General features: G+C 26.1%; 1 protein-coding gene across 1 annotated transcript; it reads right to left on the bottom strand.

Annotated features, from left to right (window-relative positions):
* Positions 1-1,422: 1,422 nt before the first annotated feature.
* On the bottom strand, positions 1,423-19,067 carry LOC122847816 (dynein axonemal heavy chain 10). Its single transcript, XM_044145671.1, has 37 exons — positions 18,813-19,067; positions 18,602-18,749; positions 18,453-18,527; positions 18,109-18,285; positions 17,857-17,915; positions 17,568-17,801; positions 17,355-17,492; positions 16,759-17,257; positions 16,276-16,668; positions 15,790-16,176; positions 15,425-15,718; positions 15,332-15,350; positions 14,898-15,241; positions 14,353-14,713; positions 13,738-14,255; positions 13,607-13,654; positions 13,152-13,345; positions 12,644-13,074; positions 12,093-12,256; positions 11,238-11,980; positions 11,045-11,182; positions 10,613-10,979; positions 10,290-10,543; positions 9,692-10,219; positions 9,464-9,622; positions 8,591-9,398; positions 6,922-8,515; positions 6,637-6,832; positions 4,969-6,532; positions 4,739-4,893; positions 3,914-4,666; positions 3,149-3,832; positions 2,620-3,085; positions 2,345-2,556; positions 2,117-2,284; positions 1,856-2,035; positions 1,423-1,782 (listed from the first exon to the last, which is right to left on the bottom strand). The coding sequence occupies exons 1-37, from the start codon at positions 19,065-19,067 to the stop codon at positions 1,489-1,491; spliced, it is 14,001 nt and encodes a 4,666-aa protein (XP_044001606.1). The 3' UTR covers positions 1,423-1,488.
* Between the last annotated feature and the right edge of the window lie 778 nt (positions 19,068-19,845).

The following is a 19,845-nucleotide window of genomic DNA, read 5'->3' as shown; positions in this document are numbered from 1 at the left end:
TGACATCACCTGGTTACAATGGTGACCACGTCATCACATCCCCAAATATAATTATCACAATGATGCAGCAAATGGCTGAGAATTAAACCAATACACAAATTAATTACTTATTTTAAAACAATAAATTTTTTTTTTTTTTTCATTGATTTAAAAGTTCAATTCAAAAAATTAAAAAAAAAAACCAATCAATAATTGGAAGCACATTTATGATCAACGTAAAATTTTAAACAAGTTTCACAATAAAAAACAATAAATAAATTAAAAATGATATTTTAATTACGTATACGTACTGGTCATTATTAATGATGAACGTTCTATTCAAATGCAGACTATATTGAGACAAATGGAAACGCCCAATTGCAAGAGCCACGTCGACAATGGCTTCCGGCTGTGACATCAACTGGTTACAATGGTGACCACGTCATCACATGCAGCAAATGACTGAGAATTAAACCAATAAAATTTCAATTAATTATTTATATCAAGACAATAAATAATTTCTTTAAAATTAATTTATAATTTCATCAATACACACGGAAATGATGACTCAATTTTCATTTGACGTAAAATTACGTATTATGAGAAATGCAACCATTATAAATACGTTTATGATGAACTTTATAAATTATTAAAACATATTTTAATCAGTTTTATGATCCAAGTAAATAATAAAATAATAAATTAACATTTCAACAAAAAAAAAAAATTATCAACACGTGCATGATTAAATTTAGAAATATTTGAACCACAATTTTCAACTTTTTTATATGTACAATTAATATGCAATAAATTTGATTATTTAATTTATATATTTGAATAAATAATACTTACAAATAATGAGGGTTTATTTTCAGCGGAAAATATGTGGCAATCAAAGCCACGTCGACAATGGCTTCTCACTTTTGACTAGATAAATTTACCAATGACTAGTTGATACTTACACATTACGTGATAGAATGAAATTGCAATGGCGGTTTCGAATATGCTTGGATCATCAATGATCGATCATATGACTCACCTAATCGATATAGTCATTGTTGACGCTAACTTCACTTTCAAATGTAAGAGCTTCAAACGATCTCAAGTCACGCCGAAAAATCAACGATGATTTCCGGGCAAATGGCCAACAAAAAAAAAACTACTTTACACCAGGATAATTATTGACTTCCCTTGACGACATCGACGACATTTTGTTAATTTTTAAAATTTAAAAATGTTCATTTAAAAATTTAAAAAAAAAATTACTTTTGGTTGTTACGCAATTAGCCTGCTACAAAAAAAATTTGTAAAAAATACTAAATATTTTAAAAATACAGAGTAATTACAACTGTTTATTTATTAATAATTGAAACATAAATAATTTAATAATAATTACTTATTTATGGAAAAAGAAACAATGAATTATTTTGCCTTGTACAAAAATTGAAATACAATATTTAAAAATATTATACATAGTACATTATATAGCTAAAAATTACATCTAATATATTAATCAGTATTCATTATTAAACAAACACCTTGTAAAACCCATAATGATATATGTTCAGTTGTTCCAAGATCAGCCTCAAAAACAAGACCATCTCCCATAGCATTTCTTCGATTTGAAGTTGTATAAACAGGTGTTTTAATTGTATTTTGAAGCTTTAAACGATGTGATTCAATTGGAATAACTGTTAAAACTGGTAATGGTTCAATTAAAATTTTAGGTAATGATTTTTTAAGACAGCGATCAGTAAGATCCCATCTGGCTCCTTCCAAATAAAGTCCTTGTACAAAACATCCCTATTTTTTAAAAAATATAAACATTTATTTTTATTTACCCTATGTAATTTTTTTTTAATAAAATAAAATTAACCTGTTCAGGTCGTTCTTCAACTTCACTTGGTTCTGAAAAATTTGATACTGATGTATAGATCAATGATTTATCAAGTGGCCAATTATTTTTCCTACATGCCATTTGTACTAGTGCTGCTAAATATGTTTGTGGAATATGTAATCCTGATAGCCACATAACAACTGGTTCATTTCCACCAGCCTTTTGTGATAAACCAAATTAAAAATTATTATTCAAATAAGATCTTTAAAATATTTTTGTTTGTAAAATTTATCAACTAACCCAATTGGAATATTGAACAATACGTCGTTGAAAATGATCCATCCAACCACCTAAATTTTTACGAGTTGCTGGTGCTAGTTTAGCCCATACCTGTGGTAAACTTCCATTGAATAAAGAATTCGAAATACTTTCAAGCACTGAATCCATACCAATTTCTCCAGCAATTGCCTAAAAATTAATCAAATCATTAAATTCTTCTAAAAACTTTTATAAATAATTTTAAAATACCTTTCTAAGCTGTGTTAAATTAATTTTCATGATTTTAATTAATTTATTAAACCTCTCGAGTTCTTGAAAAAGAACAATTGCTCTTGGTGATAAATTTAATCCAAATGTTCTTTTGACCTTGATCAAATCATACTCAACTGGAATTTTTGTAAGTATATCTTTTCCAAGATTATCAATAAAATCTTCACGACTTGTTCCAGTTGAGCCAACAGCTGTAATTTGAAAATGTTATTAATAAATTAATTTTAACATTTTTCAAGATGTGTTAAACAAACCAGTCTGAGGCTGTAGTTCAATTAAACTACTCCACATTTCTTTAGCTGCTTGTGTAAAATATCCAATTTCAGCATTTGGATGTAAGCCAAATACTTCAGGTGAATTTTCCAATGGTAATTCATCAATAAATTTAATATAATCATCACGATTACCAACCGGTGGAATAACATAGTCAACATAGCTGTCTTGATAAAAATGAAACGGTTGAAATTTATCAAATAAAAAATCACCAAAATATTCATCCATGTATATTTTAGCAATTCTTCTATCATAACTGTCGATTATTCTTCCACCATACATAACTTCACCAATTAAATATTTCAAACTGTTCCATGGTAGTCTTGATTCATTTGTTGACAATGATTTTGTTAAATACGTGTCAAGTATCAACACACAAACATTAAAATCAGATTCATTAAAATCATAATTTATATTCCAACCAATTTTATCATATTTTCTTCGTTCCTGTTGATTTAATTTAATGGTTTAATTATTTGTTTAAATATATTTTTTAAATTAATTATTTACCTGTACAACAGCATGAAAAAATGACAAGACATAAACAAGATCTTTAAATATATTATGAGTACAATTGTCCAATGTAAATGGTCTCATTTTGAAGTATGTATTTTTAATGTTAAGCTTCAATCCATTTGGTGGTTCAGTAACAACTTTTAATGATTGTTGAAGTATACCAATTGGAAAATTTTGTGTTGGATCTGTTGTTAGCCATAAACGAAAATCTAAATGTGGTTGTCCAATTATTTCAAGTCTTTTTTCTAATTCTTTTGTAAATGATAATAACAAGTGGCAATTTTGTAGCATCAACCATTGTCCTGTTAAAGCAGCATTTTCAAGTAATTCAATTGCATGCTTTTCTTGTCCTTGGCCAAGTGAAAGATATTTAAGTTTTTCATTTTCAATGTTGTATCTATCAGCAAGCTTCATTAATTCAGATGTTGGATCAGAGCCTGGACTTAGAATAAAAACAACAGGCATTGTTGGTGTACTTTGTTCATAAATCATGTCGAAACTTATGTTTGGTGGTGTGATAAATTCATCACCCATTATTTCACTTATGTATTTAACAACACCACAATAAACACGATCAACTCTGAAGCATCTAAGCAGCATGAGTTTTTGAAATGGTCCAAGTTTTTTTGAATAATTACATGGTAAATCTTCAGACTCTGGGCTGTCCAAGTCGTACCACTAAAAATCATCAATGTTTTTTCAATTTTAATCAACAATTTAACTGGTTAATTGTTGAATTTATAAAATAATAATACTCACTTTTTGCCAGTCATCAATATGATTATTTAAATCATCACAAATTTCAGAAAAATAATCAGAAAAATCAGCTGAAAGTTTGACAACATCTTGCCATCCAGATGTTGATAGCCAATTTGTTGGATTAATTTTTGTTGTTTTATCAAGTGAAACATTACCTTTGATAAAAAAATCCAATTCATTTTGTGAAATATTATCAATACTTTGTTGTATTCTTGTACATATTTGAAATGAAAATAATAATTTATGTTTTTCAAATATTCCAGTACAGCCGTAATCATAAACACTCTTAGTAAGTGTGCTTATAATATTTTTTAATCTTTTATCTAATATAATATCTGGTATTGATCGACGTAATGAAAATGCAAATACTTCAAGATAACTACCCAATGAATATTGATACATTGAATTAACCATTGACATATCAGATAAAACAAAAAATAATATTGCTCCTCTTTTAGCAACTGGACGATATGCATTACGTAAATAATTTATATCACGTGCTGTATTACCAGCTAAACGTATTTTTTCAGTAACTTCTTCAGCACTTATTTTTGTATTTTCTAAAGTTTCAATTAGATCAATATTATCTAACATATTTCCTTTATTTGTTGCTATTTCATGTAGCAAACTCTCTTCAAGTTGATATAATAAACTTTTATTTTCACTTGTTTCGATAATCAAAGCTTCTCTTTTTTCTTCAACATCTGGTCGTTCAATTTTTACTACTACGGATAACAGCTGATCCTCCAAGCCCTGTTTTGAAAATTAAAATTGATCAATCAATTACCTTAAAAATGCAGAGAAATTGAAAACAAATATACTTACACTTGTTGTAACCATGTAATTAATAACAGTTGATTTTGCATAAACAGCTGGATTAAATGATGGATTTGATAATTTTGTTGTTAAATATAATTTAAATTTTGGATCATAATCAACTTCTTTATCACCAAGCATCACATAGGATCTTCCACTTGCAGCTAATAAAAAATATAATAATATAAATATACATTTTTAAACATAAATAAATAAATTAATGTTATTTAAATACAAACTTTGAATATTTTTCATCAAAACATTATCAATTATTGGATCAATATAATCAACATCTTGAAAAATAACTGGAAAACCATATTTAATTGAAATTTCAATTTGTTTTACAAAATCATGATCATTAAATGATAAAATTTTTAAATTTTTATGCTCTTTTTTTTTTAACCATTTAATGGCTTGTTGTTGTGGATCAATACAAAGTGAAAATCTTGATGCTCTAACTGTTAATATTGCATTTTGAATTGACAATTCATCATATGGTAAACCTTGAGAATTCCATTCACTTATTTCAACATCATTTGATAATTCATTTTCAATTTTAAATGGTTGTGCTATTGGTATATTTTTATTTAATATACTTTGTTGCCAATTATCATAAACCATATTATTTCTAAATTCATATGAAAATGGTCCACAATATGATAAAAAACTAGCAGATAATAAACAATTACCAATGATTAAATCATAACTATCTTTTAAATTTTCAAGCTCTTTTTTCCATCTAATATTTTCTGATGATAAACCTTTTATTAATCTATCAGCAGCCAATAATCTTTTTTGTAATAATGCTGTTTCAGCTTGTAACTTTTGTCTTTCGCTAAATGCTATTTGATATTTACCATTTAATTCATTAATTTGTTTTTCAATTTTTTTCAATGATTTTTCTTCTTTATCAAGTGCTTTTTTTGCTTTTTCAGCTTCAAATTCAAGTGCCTGTACTTTTTCAATTTTAGGCTTAACTTGACGATAAACATAACAATATTCTAATACAGCTAATACAAATTTATAAAGACCATAACCAGCTTTACTTATTGTTGTCATTTGTTGCATTTTATCGGATTTTTTTAAATGTGCACGTACTGCTTGTTGTTGTTTAAATGTTATTTCATTACAATCCATATCTTGTAATGTTTTTAAAAAATTTGGATCAGCCATTATACCTTTTGCTGATTTCCATGATATTTCTTTAACACCACGAATAATTGCAATACATTCACAAACAATTTGTACTGGTTCTGGTGGTGTTGCAAATGAACGAATTTCTGTAATATCACCTTTTTCTAAATCATTTAATGCTAATCTTGCTGAATCAAGAACTGGTTGTGCTTCAGCAAGTACTTTTTTTGCTTCTGATGATTCAGTTTTAATTATTTCATTACGTATTTCAATTTCTTCACGTTTTTCAATTGATATATTTTGTTTATGTTTAGCTATTTCTGTACTTTCACCAATTGTCAATAATAATTTATCACAATTTTTAGATTGTTCAACAACTTTAACACGTTGCACAGCGAGGATACTATTTAATTCAACAAGTGTTTCTGATGCTTCAGCTATTTTTTTTAAACCACCTGATAATCTTTCACATTGTGATTTAATATAATTTTTTTTTTCAATTAATAAATTTAAATATGTATTTATAAAATCAAGATAATGTTTTGGTGTTACATAATTTTTTCTACGTAATTTTGTTTGAAAATTTTTTGTATAATCACCAACTGATATATGCACATTGACAATATGATCAACAATATTTTCACGATGTTCTTCTGGTACATGAGGATTCTATGATTATATTTTTTTCAAATAAAAAAAAAACATTAAACATTATGAAAAATAAATTTTATCATTTATTGTAAATTATTTAAATAAATTTTTGATTTACTTACATCACGAAGTACAACATTTGCAACAGCATGAAGCGCTTGATGTGGCCAAGGAAACATCCAATCAATAGTCGTACTATTAACAAGTCCAGGATAATTTCTACATCTCGATCTCAATGTATCACCAGATGGACTCATTGACAATGCAATTCGTAAATTTGATACACTCGTATCAGTAAAATAAGACCATACATTTTCTCTATAGAAAAAAAATAAAATTAAACGAAATTAAATCACAAAAACAATTCCACAAAAAAAAAAAAATTATAAATAAATATTAATATATACTTGGTAATTCCATAACCAGCAATTTTAGCTTTATTTCTACAAGCTCCAATAATTGTTTCTTTTTCATCATCTGTAAATAGAGCTGGTGCCATTCCAGTCATCAGCATATTATTGACAATTTCCAAAAACCCCTCATCAACAACATGAGCACCAGTAAATAAAAAAACAATTTTTTTATCATCAACACCAACAAGATAATACAATTTTTTCATATCTTCTTTAAAACTATTTTCATTATAACCACGTCCAAGTGATATTTCAAATATTTCACAATCAGCAGCAAATGCTGATAATTTAATAACTGATTGTTTACCACTACCACCAATACCAACAACTAGAACATGTCCACGATGCATTCTCAATGCTCTATGAATTCTAACTAAATGTTCTAATGCATCATTAAATAATACCATATTCATTTTTATATTTTTTTCATTATATTCATCAAGTATTTCCATGAAAAGATTAAAAACAGCTTCATAATCCAGCACATCCTCATAAAATCTTGGCTCATTGTCATTACATGCATTTTTAAAATCACCAAATAACAATGGATTTCTTAATGTATAATCAACAACATCAGGATATTCATTGGACCATTGTAATTTAATTTTTTCTTCAATCCAAGAATGAATAATATTTTGATCATCATCATTAATAAGTCGATCACAAATAACACGATTTATTTCATTTCTCCATAGTCTAATAAATTGTTGAATATTTATGTAGTAATCTGGTGTACTTTGTAATAAACCAGCTGTTATTCTTGATAAATCTCTCATGTTAAATATATAATGAAATTTCGATGGTGTTGGTGGTAATTCAATCGTCAATAATTCATACAATTCAAGTGTCATTTGTATCAAGCAACCACTTATTTCTTGTATTTCATTTGTAAATATTTCCAAGTGTCCTTTAAGAATACTATGATAAATATAATTCAGTGTTAAATCTGTTGGAAATGTTACATTGTAAACTGAAAACATTGATACAAAACGTGGATCAACATTGTTTCTTCCACCACCAGCTTTTCCCATTGATGCTAAATAACATATATCTTTTATTTGTTTCCAATTTAAATCTTTACCACGATCATACATACCACCATGTTCAAGCAATAATTTTAATAATGCTATTGGTTGTTGGGTACCATATGTATCAACAAGTGGCATATTCATATCATCAATAAATATTATTAATTTTTTACCTGGTGATGGACCATATATATCTTTTGTTCTTTTTTCTAATATTGATTCAATATTTCTTTGAACATCCATTGATGTTGTTCTTGATGAAAAATTAATTATTAATTTATTATATTTATCATAATTAAGTGATCTTAGGAAGCTTTGTATTATTGCTGTTTTTGATGTACCAGTTTCGCCAACTAATAATACTGGAATTTTTAAATTATTCATTAATTTTATAAACCAAGTTGTTCTCATTGTGTCAATTGTTGGAACAAGTATATCACTAAAATTTTTATTTCTATCATGTATATAATTTGGCACCAGTGATTCCCAAGGTATCCAAATTTTTTTTTCAATATCCAACATATATTCAAATAATGATTTTTTAGTAATTGGTAAATATCCTTTAAAAAAAATGAGAAATAAAATTTTTATTAATAGATCATTTTAAAATTGATAATTATTTATATTTTTCTTACTGATTGTTGCTAATTTTTGTGGTGTATCTTCAACCAACATTAGACCAGATGTTTTTTTCATAAATTCATCAAATTGTGATCGTGATTCAACAGTCAATGCAGCACCCAATGAACAATAACAAGCTTGAATATAAATAGCTTCTAAAAGTTCATTTTCATCTGTTATTTCGACATTTGATTGATCACTGTCATTTGAAACTTGACGTTCACTACGTGGTACAATATTATCATCATCTTGTTCATTATTTTTACATGGATAAAGTGCATCAATCATGTTGCACAATTGATTAACCATATTTAATGAAGTTTGATGTATAATCATCTTTAATGGTGTCACTTGTTGAAGACCAAGCATACCATCAATTATCAATTTTAATCCACCATCAATGTATTTATCAGATAATTGTTTTAATAAAATTTGTTGATTTTCTGTTCTTTTATTTATCCATTTATTCATAAATGGCTGCCAGCTTAAATTTTTTGGATCTACATAAACCATACCAGCTCTTGATACAGTTGCTGGTGATGCATACTGTAAATCACCAACTTCAAATAATAAACTACAATAATTTTGTAATTTAATTCTTTCTTGATTTGCAAGTGTTAATATTTTATTATCATCCATAACTGAGTTCATATTTTCAATCCATAATGCATCAACATCACCGTCAAATAAAATATATCTTTTTTCATCTTTTGATGATTCCAGGGGTTTATTTAATTCTCTAAATATATTACTTAATAATCCATCAGTCCAATCACGAGTTAAAGGATCTAAAATTCCATAAAGTTCAACGACACTACATGCCTGTTAACAAAATTTAAATAAAATACAATCAACCGTTTTATAAAATATAAAATAATATATATTACTTTTGGATTTAAAATAGTTAATTTTGTTGGTTTATCAAGATATGTTTGTGCCTTGCATAGAGTTTCAATGATAACTGTTTTACCGCCACCAGTTGGACCCACAATCATTGTTGAATGTCTTGTCATCATTACCTCATACAATTGTATAACTTTGTCAACCTAAATAACACAAAAAAAAAACACCAAAATAATTGATAACAATTTAAGAAAATATAAAAATTGATTTACTTGATCCGGAATGACAATGTAACCGTCATCATTTAAAATTTTTTCAACAGCTTTATTAAAATCTGGATAGCCAACTCTTGGACAATCAAGTCCAGGAAATAAATCTTTAATTAAACCAATGAATAATGGTACATCATCAAATATAAATTTAGGCAAATTCATATCTCTTAATGCACGCATCAATACAACATTTTCTGGTAAATTAACTGATGTTCTTTTTAATTGTCCAGCCATATTTAATACTGATTTTAATGCTCTAAGACCAAAATCATAATGTGTTTGTTTACTTAATTGTTCTTTAGCAAGTGTATAAAGTACAGTCATTTTTTTAGCAAGTATTTTAGCTGTTAAAAAACCAGCACTAAATAATTTAATTTGACAAATTAATTCATTATCTGGTACAATACAAACAACTGGACGAAATAATGCTTTAACTGATTCTGGAAGTTCTGTTCTTCCTGCATAGCCTGGATTCATTGTTATAAATATTCCAACTTTTGAATCAATTATAATTTCTTGTCCTTCAAACTAAAATTTAAAAATTAATTATCATTTATTTATTTTAAAAATAAAATATAATGATAAATTTAAAAATTACAAGAAAACGTGTTGATTTATTTATCAAAGCTGAACGTATTGTTTGTAATTGTGTTGATATTACTGATAAAACAGATACATCAATACGATTAAATTCATCAAAACAACCCCATGCACCACATTGTGCAAGACCACCAAGTGTTTTACCAATAGCAACATAATCCATTCCTTCACCACAATTTGTTACAACACATAATAAACCAAGTGCTTTTGCTAAATCTTTTGTTGTTTCTGTTTTTCCAGTTCCAGCAGGACCTTTATTAATTATACATATTAATAAACAATGCAAGGAATAAATTTTAATTTGTAAAATGATTAAGTTACCTGCTGGAGCACCACCAAGATGCATAGAGAGTGCTTGAGTTATTGTTAGATAAATTCTATCAGTCAATGGAGTGATAACTAGTCTACCATTTAATCCCATGTATTCATATCCATATTCAAATTTTCCTGTACATTGATTCATCCATACATTATCAAGATCATGTACCCAGTAAAATTTTAATTGACTTTCCCAGTCAAATTCCATTGCATCCATTATACTGTCTCTCACAAATCCTTCAATAATATCACGAGTATGTACGTCGATTGTCAATACTGTGTCTAATTTTTTTCTATCATTATTTGTCAGTTTATCACTGCCCATCAATGTCACCACTTGGTCCAATTGATTGTTCAATTGTTGAAGATACTAAAATGCAAAAAAACAAATATATAAATTTATTATTTTTTTAAAAAAATTTAAAAGCATCTTACATCTTTCATTGCTCTTTTTTTTCCAATTTTTATTTTTTGAAAAACTTCCTCGACTTCAGCTGTCCACCAAATTTGATTTGCAACTAAAATCATCATTCCTTGAAAATCCAATATCCATTCAGTTCTTGGTCTTCTTATCTTGAGTTTAAAAAACAATAATTATATTATATTTTTTTTTTCTATAAAATATTACCTTTCCATAATTGTAGACTGCTTTTTTAGTTAAAAATCTATTTGAATGTTTCATTTCAGCTAGTGCAAGTACCATCCATTCTTCAATTTTACCATTAGCAATAATATTATTTTGAAAGTCCATTATTTCCATTTCACATGATATCAATGCAGTTGCAACAATGACATTATTAATTTGTGATTTTTCGAATTTAAATTTTTCTAAATTATCAAACATTTTTCCAACATGTTGTTGAATTGCATATGGCTCAGTACTTCCTAATACACCAAGTAATTCTTCATCACTGAGAAAATTAAATCTTGGAAATATCATACGTTTACTATTGAGATATTCAGTCAATGATTTTTGACATTTTTCAAGACCATATATTAATGATTGAAATACATTTAATCGATCATTAATCATACAACATTCATAGACATTAACACGCCTTGAAGTATCAATCATTATTTGACGAAATGAATTATCAATATCATCAAAATTTTTAGCAACTTCTGGTAGTTGTAATCTTATATCACCACCAACAAATATTCCTTCAAGGTATAGCCAACGTCGTTGAAGTTCCATCCATGCTTCAATAACTTCAGCAATTATTTGCATTGATTTTTCAAGTTTACTAACTGTTGATAGAAATGGACCAACAAATTGTGATGCTGCCATGCTTTGAAGATTCATTGTATTGTCTTCAAGAACTTGATTCAGCTCATCAATTGGTCCAATTATAAATCCACGATCTTCACTACCTTTTTGATGACAAAATAAAATAAAAGCAAAAGTTAGAAGTTTTATTTTCAAGGCTTCTGATAGCTAGCTTTTTTTGTTGATAAACCAACATGATAATTTATTTTTATTTACCTTTGTAATGATGAATCAATATGAATTCCATTGACTTCCAAATGTCTTCAACTTCTTTAACACCTTTTTCAATTGCTTGTTCTTTCACCGCATTTGTTACAATAACATCAGCAATATCTTGAAATTTTGCCAAATCCATTTGAAACATATTCTCCAATGTAAATCTATAATTTAAAATTCATTTACAATTTTTTTTTTCTTCAAAATATCTTCTAAAATATTATATATTTTCTCACCGTTCCATTATTTATTTTTTTTTTTCCCAAACGTTTGCAATTTAATTAATTTTAATTTTAAAAATATATTATACTAATTAGTCTCTAAAAATACTTAATAAATTGAGTATAAAATATAAAAAAAAATTACAATTACTTGAGAATTTAAAGTACCAATAAATTATGATGCTAAAAATCCTCAAAAAAAAAAATTTCACAAATTTTTTTCCTCGGCACTTAAAATAATAAAATATAGTGTTTAAATGTTGCTAAAAAATATTTATAATTAAATTTAGTTATTGATATAGATAATTTAATTATTTATCACTCGCGCACCTTTCTGGATCCATATCGAAATACATTCCAGTTTTATTCATCAATTCACTCCAGTGTCTCTCCCTCATTGCATCATTTTTAAGTTCAACAAATAATGGAACTGAATTTTTAAATGCTCTCATTGTAGCATCAAGTGCCTGACCAACACTCAATTGTCTAATATATTTTGGTAGTTTTTTAAATTCTCTAATAAATTGTTCAATTCCATCAATTAATTGTTGAGGATTTAAATCAACCCACAATGTTTTTGACCATTCATCACGTGCAGCTTTTTGTCTTTTAAAAATATCATAAATCAATGTCATTCCATCAAAATCATTTTTAACTTTAATAAAAATTGAAAAATCTGTTGGTGAAAGATCAAATAGAAGCTCTGAACTTGTTAAATCTAATCTTTTTATTTCCAGCATTTTAATTTGTTCACCAAATTCCTATAAATTATTTAAATTTTTTTATTAATTTTTATTTACTAGTGTAATTTCGATTTATTTTTCTCTGCTCAGCTTACTTCCATTAATTTAATTCCACTGTCAAGATCATTGCTATAACTTCCAGGACCATGTTTATAAAAATAATCAGAAAATCTTAAACACTCAGCACAATAATCTAATATTTGTTCTTTCGTCATTTGACAAAATTGATCAAATGTACTTTCTAGGGTTGTTGAACGATACAATGCACCAAGATACAATGATTCCCAATCTTGTTGTATTTTAAATGACATTAATTTATCATCAATTGGATAATTAATATTATGTATATCAAGTGTTCTAAATATTTCTTGATATTCATTATATTGCACTTCAGCTTGTATTGCTAATTTTTTAATATTTGATATTGCTTTCATAACAAGTTTAAATTTTTCTAAACCACTTATTACAAATTCAACTTCTTTACGATAATTATCAATTTTTAATTTTAAATTATACATTGATTCTTTTGTTTTTTTATGAAGATTATTACCAAGTACTTGTTTCCATTCTTGTGCATGATTTTTAATTGAATTTAATACTGGTAACAAATTTATTCTAAAATTAAAATTAGAAAAAATTATATTTTTATTTTGTTCTTGTTTAAATTAAATTACCTGATGCAATTTAAATCATAATGTGAATTCATTTCATCAATTTCATCAATAATTGCTCCGTAGAAAGAAAATTTTTCTTCATATTGAAATAATGTTGGATTTTTTGATGAAAATTTTTGACATATTTGTGGTTTATCTAGTCTCCAAAGATTAACATATTTTTCCCATCTTTGTAAATATTTCCAGCAATCTGCTGATAATTTTTGTGTTGTTTCTTGTATATTTATTATTTTATCATTTATCAATTCAATACTCATGACATCTTCATAAAAACTAAATAGCATTAATTCTTCACGATCATTTTGTTTAACTGGTTTACATGGATGACAAGTACCAAACATCCAACGTGGAAATAATTTAATTTTTTCTACAAGATTTTTAATATTTCTAAGGACAATTATGTCAATGTTTGTTGGTGATGGACGTAATACTATTTCAGCACCAAGTAATATTCCATCAAGCTTAAATATTGGCTTTTTTCCTGATAAAAGATTATTTATTTCTTCCAAATTTCGTATCATACATCTAACGACAATTCGAAATATTTAAAATACAATTTTTCATCAAGAGAATCAATTGAGAATTTTTTCGAAATAAATTTTATATAATTAAAGAAACTTACGTAATAAGTGATGTAAATATTTTATACTCATATTGTTTATAAAAATATTGCATTCCTTGACTTTTTCCAGTTGATGTACCCTCAACAAGACTCTCCAGTTTAATCAACATTGGACTTATTGATTGATAAACATTAAGCATAATACCAACAAGCTCATTTCTTTTACTTTCAATATCCAAAAAATATGTTTGACATTCATTTAATTGATAATCTGGATCATTTTGATCTTGGGTAGTTGTAAATAAATTAAAACAACTTATTTCATTGTCAATACGAAGATCCATGTCTTTTTTCATTTGATTTATTTGCTCGGCAATTGATGAGAAACTTTTTAATAATTTTTGACATTCTGATGCATAATCTGTAATTGTCAAAGCATACCAATTTAATCTCATGACACCTGGTTGAATATGTTTTTCAATATTTTGAATAACACATTTTAATAATTTCATCTGTAATTTTAAATAAAAAACAATTAATCAAATTTACTTAACATATATAATAATTGAAAAAAATTATTCTCACATCAGCTGATTCAAGATTACTCATTATTCTATTGTACTCATTTATCATTGTTTCCGTAACATCAATATCACTCCTTAGTCTATTTTTTTGTATTCCAATTTCTGTTATAACATCTGGTAATTCGAAACCCATTTGTTCGAATAACTCAGCCTCATGAATTACATCAAATACATCTGAATCGAAATTAACATAAAATTTCAACTGATGCTCAGCCATTATTTTATTATCCATTATTTCCATCCATGTTATTTTTGTGTTTTGTTTGTCATTTAAATTTTCATATACTGAATCTTTTAATAGCTGGTTTATTTTTTGTAATGATTTTCTATCTGATCTAACAGTCATTGATGATGATACATTAAAACTTTTTTGATTTGTTAAAATTGAACCTTCTGATAATTTTTTATTTTTTAATTTTTTTTCTTGTGCATTTGCTTTTGATATTATTGCTTGCATTTGTTTATCCTCAAAATCTACATGATAGTAATGATAAATATAATATAATTTTATAAAAAAATTATAATTTAATTTTGATGTGAATATTTACATTTATCCTCGTCAATTGGTATGACTTTTAGAATATTTTTCTTCATTATTTCAACGACAAAAGATTGTGATTTTTCAAGCCATAAATTATATTTTTCTTCTTCATAAAATCTCATTTTTTTAACGACATTTTGATACTGTTTAAATGTCAAAGTTTTTAGATAACTGTCTTCAAGATCTTTGACATTTTGAAATATTAATACTGGTCGTCTTAGTCGGTGAAAAAGTTGTCGCTCCCAATAAACAGATCCAGCAATTGGTGGATGATATCTCAACAGTGGAGGATTTTTTTTACCTTAAAAAAAAAACAAACAAACAAATCATCCAACAAACAAACAAAATTCCTAAATTATTTTTAAACAATACCTCGATTAAAAATTCCTTCAACTTGATTAATTTCTTTGCTAAATTGTTGCATTATAACATCAAATTTTAATAACAGCTGTTCTTGTATTGCCTGTCTTGTTTTAATATTTTTAAATTTTAAAAGTACCTCAAGTGCTTCTTCTGCACTAATCAATACCATAAAACACTCATCAATAAAAAATTTAGCTTCTTTTTCTAAATTTTTAACTTCAAAATAAAAATATTCAATTGTTGCATCCCAATTTTCTTTATTAAATTCCGTATAAACATTAAAATCTGAATTTTTAATTGGCATTATTGTTTCATCAACTTTTTTAATAATAATATCAATTTGTGATGGATCATTTATAACTGATTTTAATTCTGCTCCAAATATATTATAAAAATCTTGAAGTACACTTGATATTTTATTTAAATCATCACATACTTTAGCAATATATTCTGTTTCTTTAAATAATCTTGGCTGATCAAATTCCCATCTGATACCTTTACCAGATACTTCAATACTTTCACGTGTTTTTAAATAACATGTCTTCCAATTTTTCATCATAAAATATCCATCTTTTGTTTGCTTTGATACATCATCAAGTGGTTTATCAAATAAATATTTTATTTCTAAATTTTTCATAATATTTTGACAAAGCTGCCATGATATACGCTCCATCAATGTCACCATTGTTTCTTCAGAATTATAATACTTTGACAATACCCAAATCATTCTAATTGCTTCCATCAATGACGGTATTGAATTACCAATTTTACGAAAATCATTGCTATCTGTTATCAGCTTAAAATATCGAAATATTGTATCAAGAAATTTTTTGTTATCTCTTGCATGTGTATAATTTTTCCATAATTCAATTTCAGACCAACTGAAACCTGATATTATTGGTGACTCAATGACATTTAATAATTTAATAATTTTTTGTGCTGATGGTTTTTTTAATTGTTCAACAAGTATTGATAGACCAGTTTCACGATCATGCCAATAATCAAATTCAGCAATTGGTCCTTTACCTTGTGGTATTTTATTTAAATAACTATCAAGCATTTTTTGTATATGTTTACTCCATGACATAACAATATTTTCTAATTCTTCAATCAATGATTTATCAATATTTGATGGATTAAAATTTGTATCTTCAATTGAAGGAAGATCAGTTAATTGTGGAACATTTAATAGTAAATCACCTTCAACATGATCAAGTGTCCATTCAACAACTTTTATTAGCTCTTTTAATTTATCTAACATTTCTTTTTTACTACTTTCCATTGGTTTATCTGAATTATTATCAAATTGATTGGTTTTACTTTTCATGGGTGTTGATTCAGCTTTATTATTGGGATCTTTTTCATGATCTTGTATTTTTTTACCATCAAATGATGAACGTGTTTGATTGTTCACTTTAAATTTATCAAGTGAAACAGATACTCGACGATAACTCGATGGTCTTGCGAATTCAGAAACCTGAAAAATTTAATTTAATAATAAACAATAAGTTTTTGATAGCATTGTTTGAATATTAATATTTGATTGGATTTGTTTATTGTTTTTTTGGTCTTACTTGAGATTCAACGACAGATGATAAAGTTGCTTGTGCTTTTCCAATACTGTCAGACTTTGAACGAGCATGAATTTCTTCAATCTGTCTCTGGGCTGCAGCAACACCTCGATATTGTTTCTCAATAAAAGGCTGGAAGACCTGTTGAAAACGAAAATAATATTGAAATTAAATGTAAGATTAAATGGTAAATTACTTTTCATATGAAAAAATTACATTAATAAGTATGTTTTTTAGAGATGAAAGTATTGAACCATTTATGGATCCAACAATTAGATAATCAGTCATTCTTTCATCGCATAATTCCCATGAATCAAATGAAGGAATTCCATCCTCACTTGTTCGCAAAAAATAAAATAAATTATGATTTTTTAACTCTTCATTGTTTGGATTTATTTCACCGCAAAACATATGGATTATTGGCTTTTGAATAATCTTGTCAACAACTTTCTGTAATAAATTATTAATCAATATTGTATTTTGTATTTTTTAAAATTCGTTTTACCTTTGTTAAAATGTATTTGTCTTCTTCACCAGGTGGAGGAACAAATGGTTTTGCTTCAACTTGAAATACAAATAAATAATTATTAAAAAAAAATTTTCCATTTGAAAAATTTATTCTTAATATTATTCAGCAATTTTTATTTACTTTTAGTTTAAAATTATTTTTAAATATTTAACAAAATAACTGCAGGATAAATTGTTTTTAAATTAAATTATTTTCAATTTGTTTTAGCAGTAATTAAATGTAACATACGTGATCCAACACTTAGTGCTTGTTGTTTAGCTTCTTGAAGATTTTTAACATCAATTAAACTTTCCTTGTCTTCATCTAATCTTTCACTTTCATCATCAACATCTTCCTCTGTTCCTGATGGTACATGGGTCATTGAAACACCAGTATTAATAACACCAGTATCAACACTATTTAAATCTAAATTTTCAATTTTTTTTCCTTTTTTAGATTTTTTAGTTAATTTTTTATCCTTTTTTTTATCAGTTTTTTCAACTTTTCCTTAATTAAATAAAGTACAAACTAATTATAATTTCTTTTTTTTAATTAAAATAGTAGTTTTTAAAAAATTAATATATTTTTTTTACCTGGTGCACTTTTAGTTAATCTTTGAGGACGATTTTTTCCACCAAATCCAGCTGATGATAGATTTAAAATATTTGCTAAATAAATATTTCAAAAAAATTATTAATTATTCATTTAAATATATTTTTTTTGTTTATTAAAAAAAGCTTACATTCTTCCCAGACTGATACTTCTTCTTGTATTATTTCATCTCTAAAAGTTCTATAGAAAAATACAACTTTTTTTTCTAAATCAATTTCATCGTATAATTCAAGATTTAAAAAATCAAGTAATTTATCTTCATAGTATCTATCATTTTCCTATAAAAATAAAATTTAATTAATTTATAAAATTGAATTATTAATAGTTCATAAAATACCTACATTAATAAGTTCATCGAAAAGTTGGTTATAACTGTTATCCAAGCAGAGAAATTTCATAACTTTATTTTTGATCCAAAGTATTCGATTATCCATGGTCATTGATGATGACATTTCAAGCATTGAATTTTTTGCAGACACAAAAGATTTATCATCTGTATCATTTATTGTTTTACTACTTGAACTCAAATTTATATCTTTTTCTATACTCATTTTTCTGTTTGTATTTTCCATGTTTTTATCCTCATCTGTATCCATTATCAATCTCTATTTTTCAGCTTATTAAATTAACAATAAATTGTATTTTTATTTTTCTAAATACTAATTAAATTTATTATGGTAAAATATGGTGAAATAATATTGACTCATTGATACAAATGTAAATGAATATTTATTTGATCAATATAGACTCAGGTGTAAACAAAAATAATACATAGCTACATGTTGTCATGTCGTCATGGAAATAATAAAAAAGAAAATTACTACATAGTATTTTTCGCAATAGTAATTTAATATTTAATAATTTATTGGCTCAATAATAATTATCGATTGATTGATAACTAATTACGCTGTGATTTAAAATTATATTAATAAATTAATTTAAAAAAAAAAAACTGTTAACCATAAAAACAAAATTATATAACTTTATTTATTATTATTTTTTTATTTTCTGTTATCACTATTAGCAGAATGTTGATTACAGATGTCATGAGAGTGCATTGAGCTGCTCAGTTCAAAAATGTCTACTACACCACTTGCACCACGCCCAATCCATATCGCACCCTATCGATTGGATGATACTGATCGATCGATCATTGGTGATCATTCGAACACATCCGGCAACTATTGCAATACATCAAACAATTTTACATTGGTTGTAACTTGAAAGCCATTGTCGACGTGGCTTCGACTGCCACATATTTTCCAAATTTTCACTGAAAATAAAAGGCCGTTACATGTAAGTACATACTGATTAATATATAAATAATTAAATTTATTCCATATTATTAATTAATAGTTTTATAATTTATTTGAA

Source organism: Aphidius gifuensis, linkage group LG1, assembly GCF_014905175.1.
Source record: "Aphidius gifuensis isolate YNYX2018 linkage group LG1, ASM1490517v1, whole genome shotgun sequence".
NCBI classification, from domain to species: Eukaryota; Metazoa; Arthropoda; class Insecta; order Hymenoptera; family Braconidae; genus Aphidius; species Aphidius gifuensis.
Note: the sequence above shows the minus strand (reverse complement) of the source record. Positions and strands in the feature narration are given on the sequence as shown.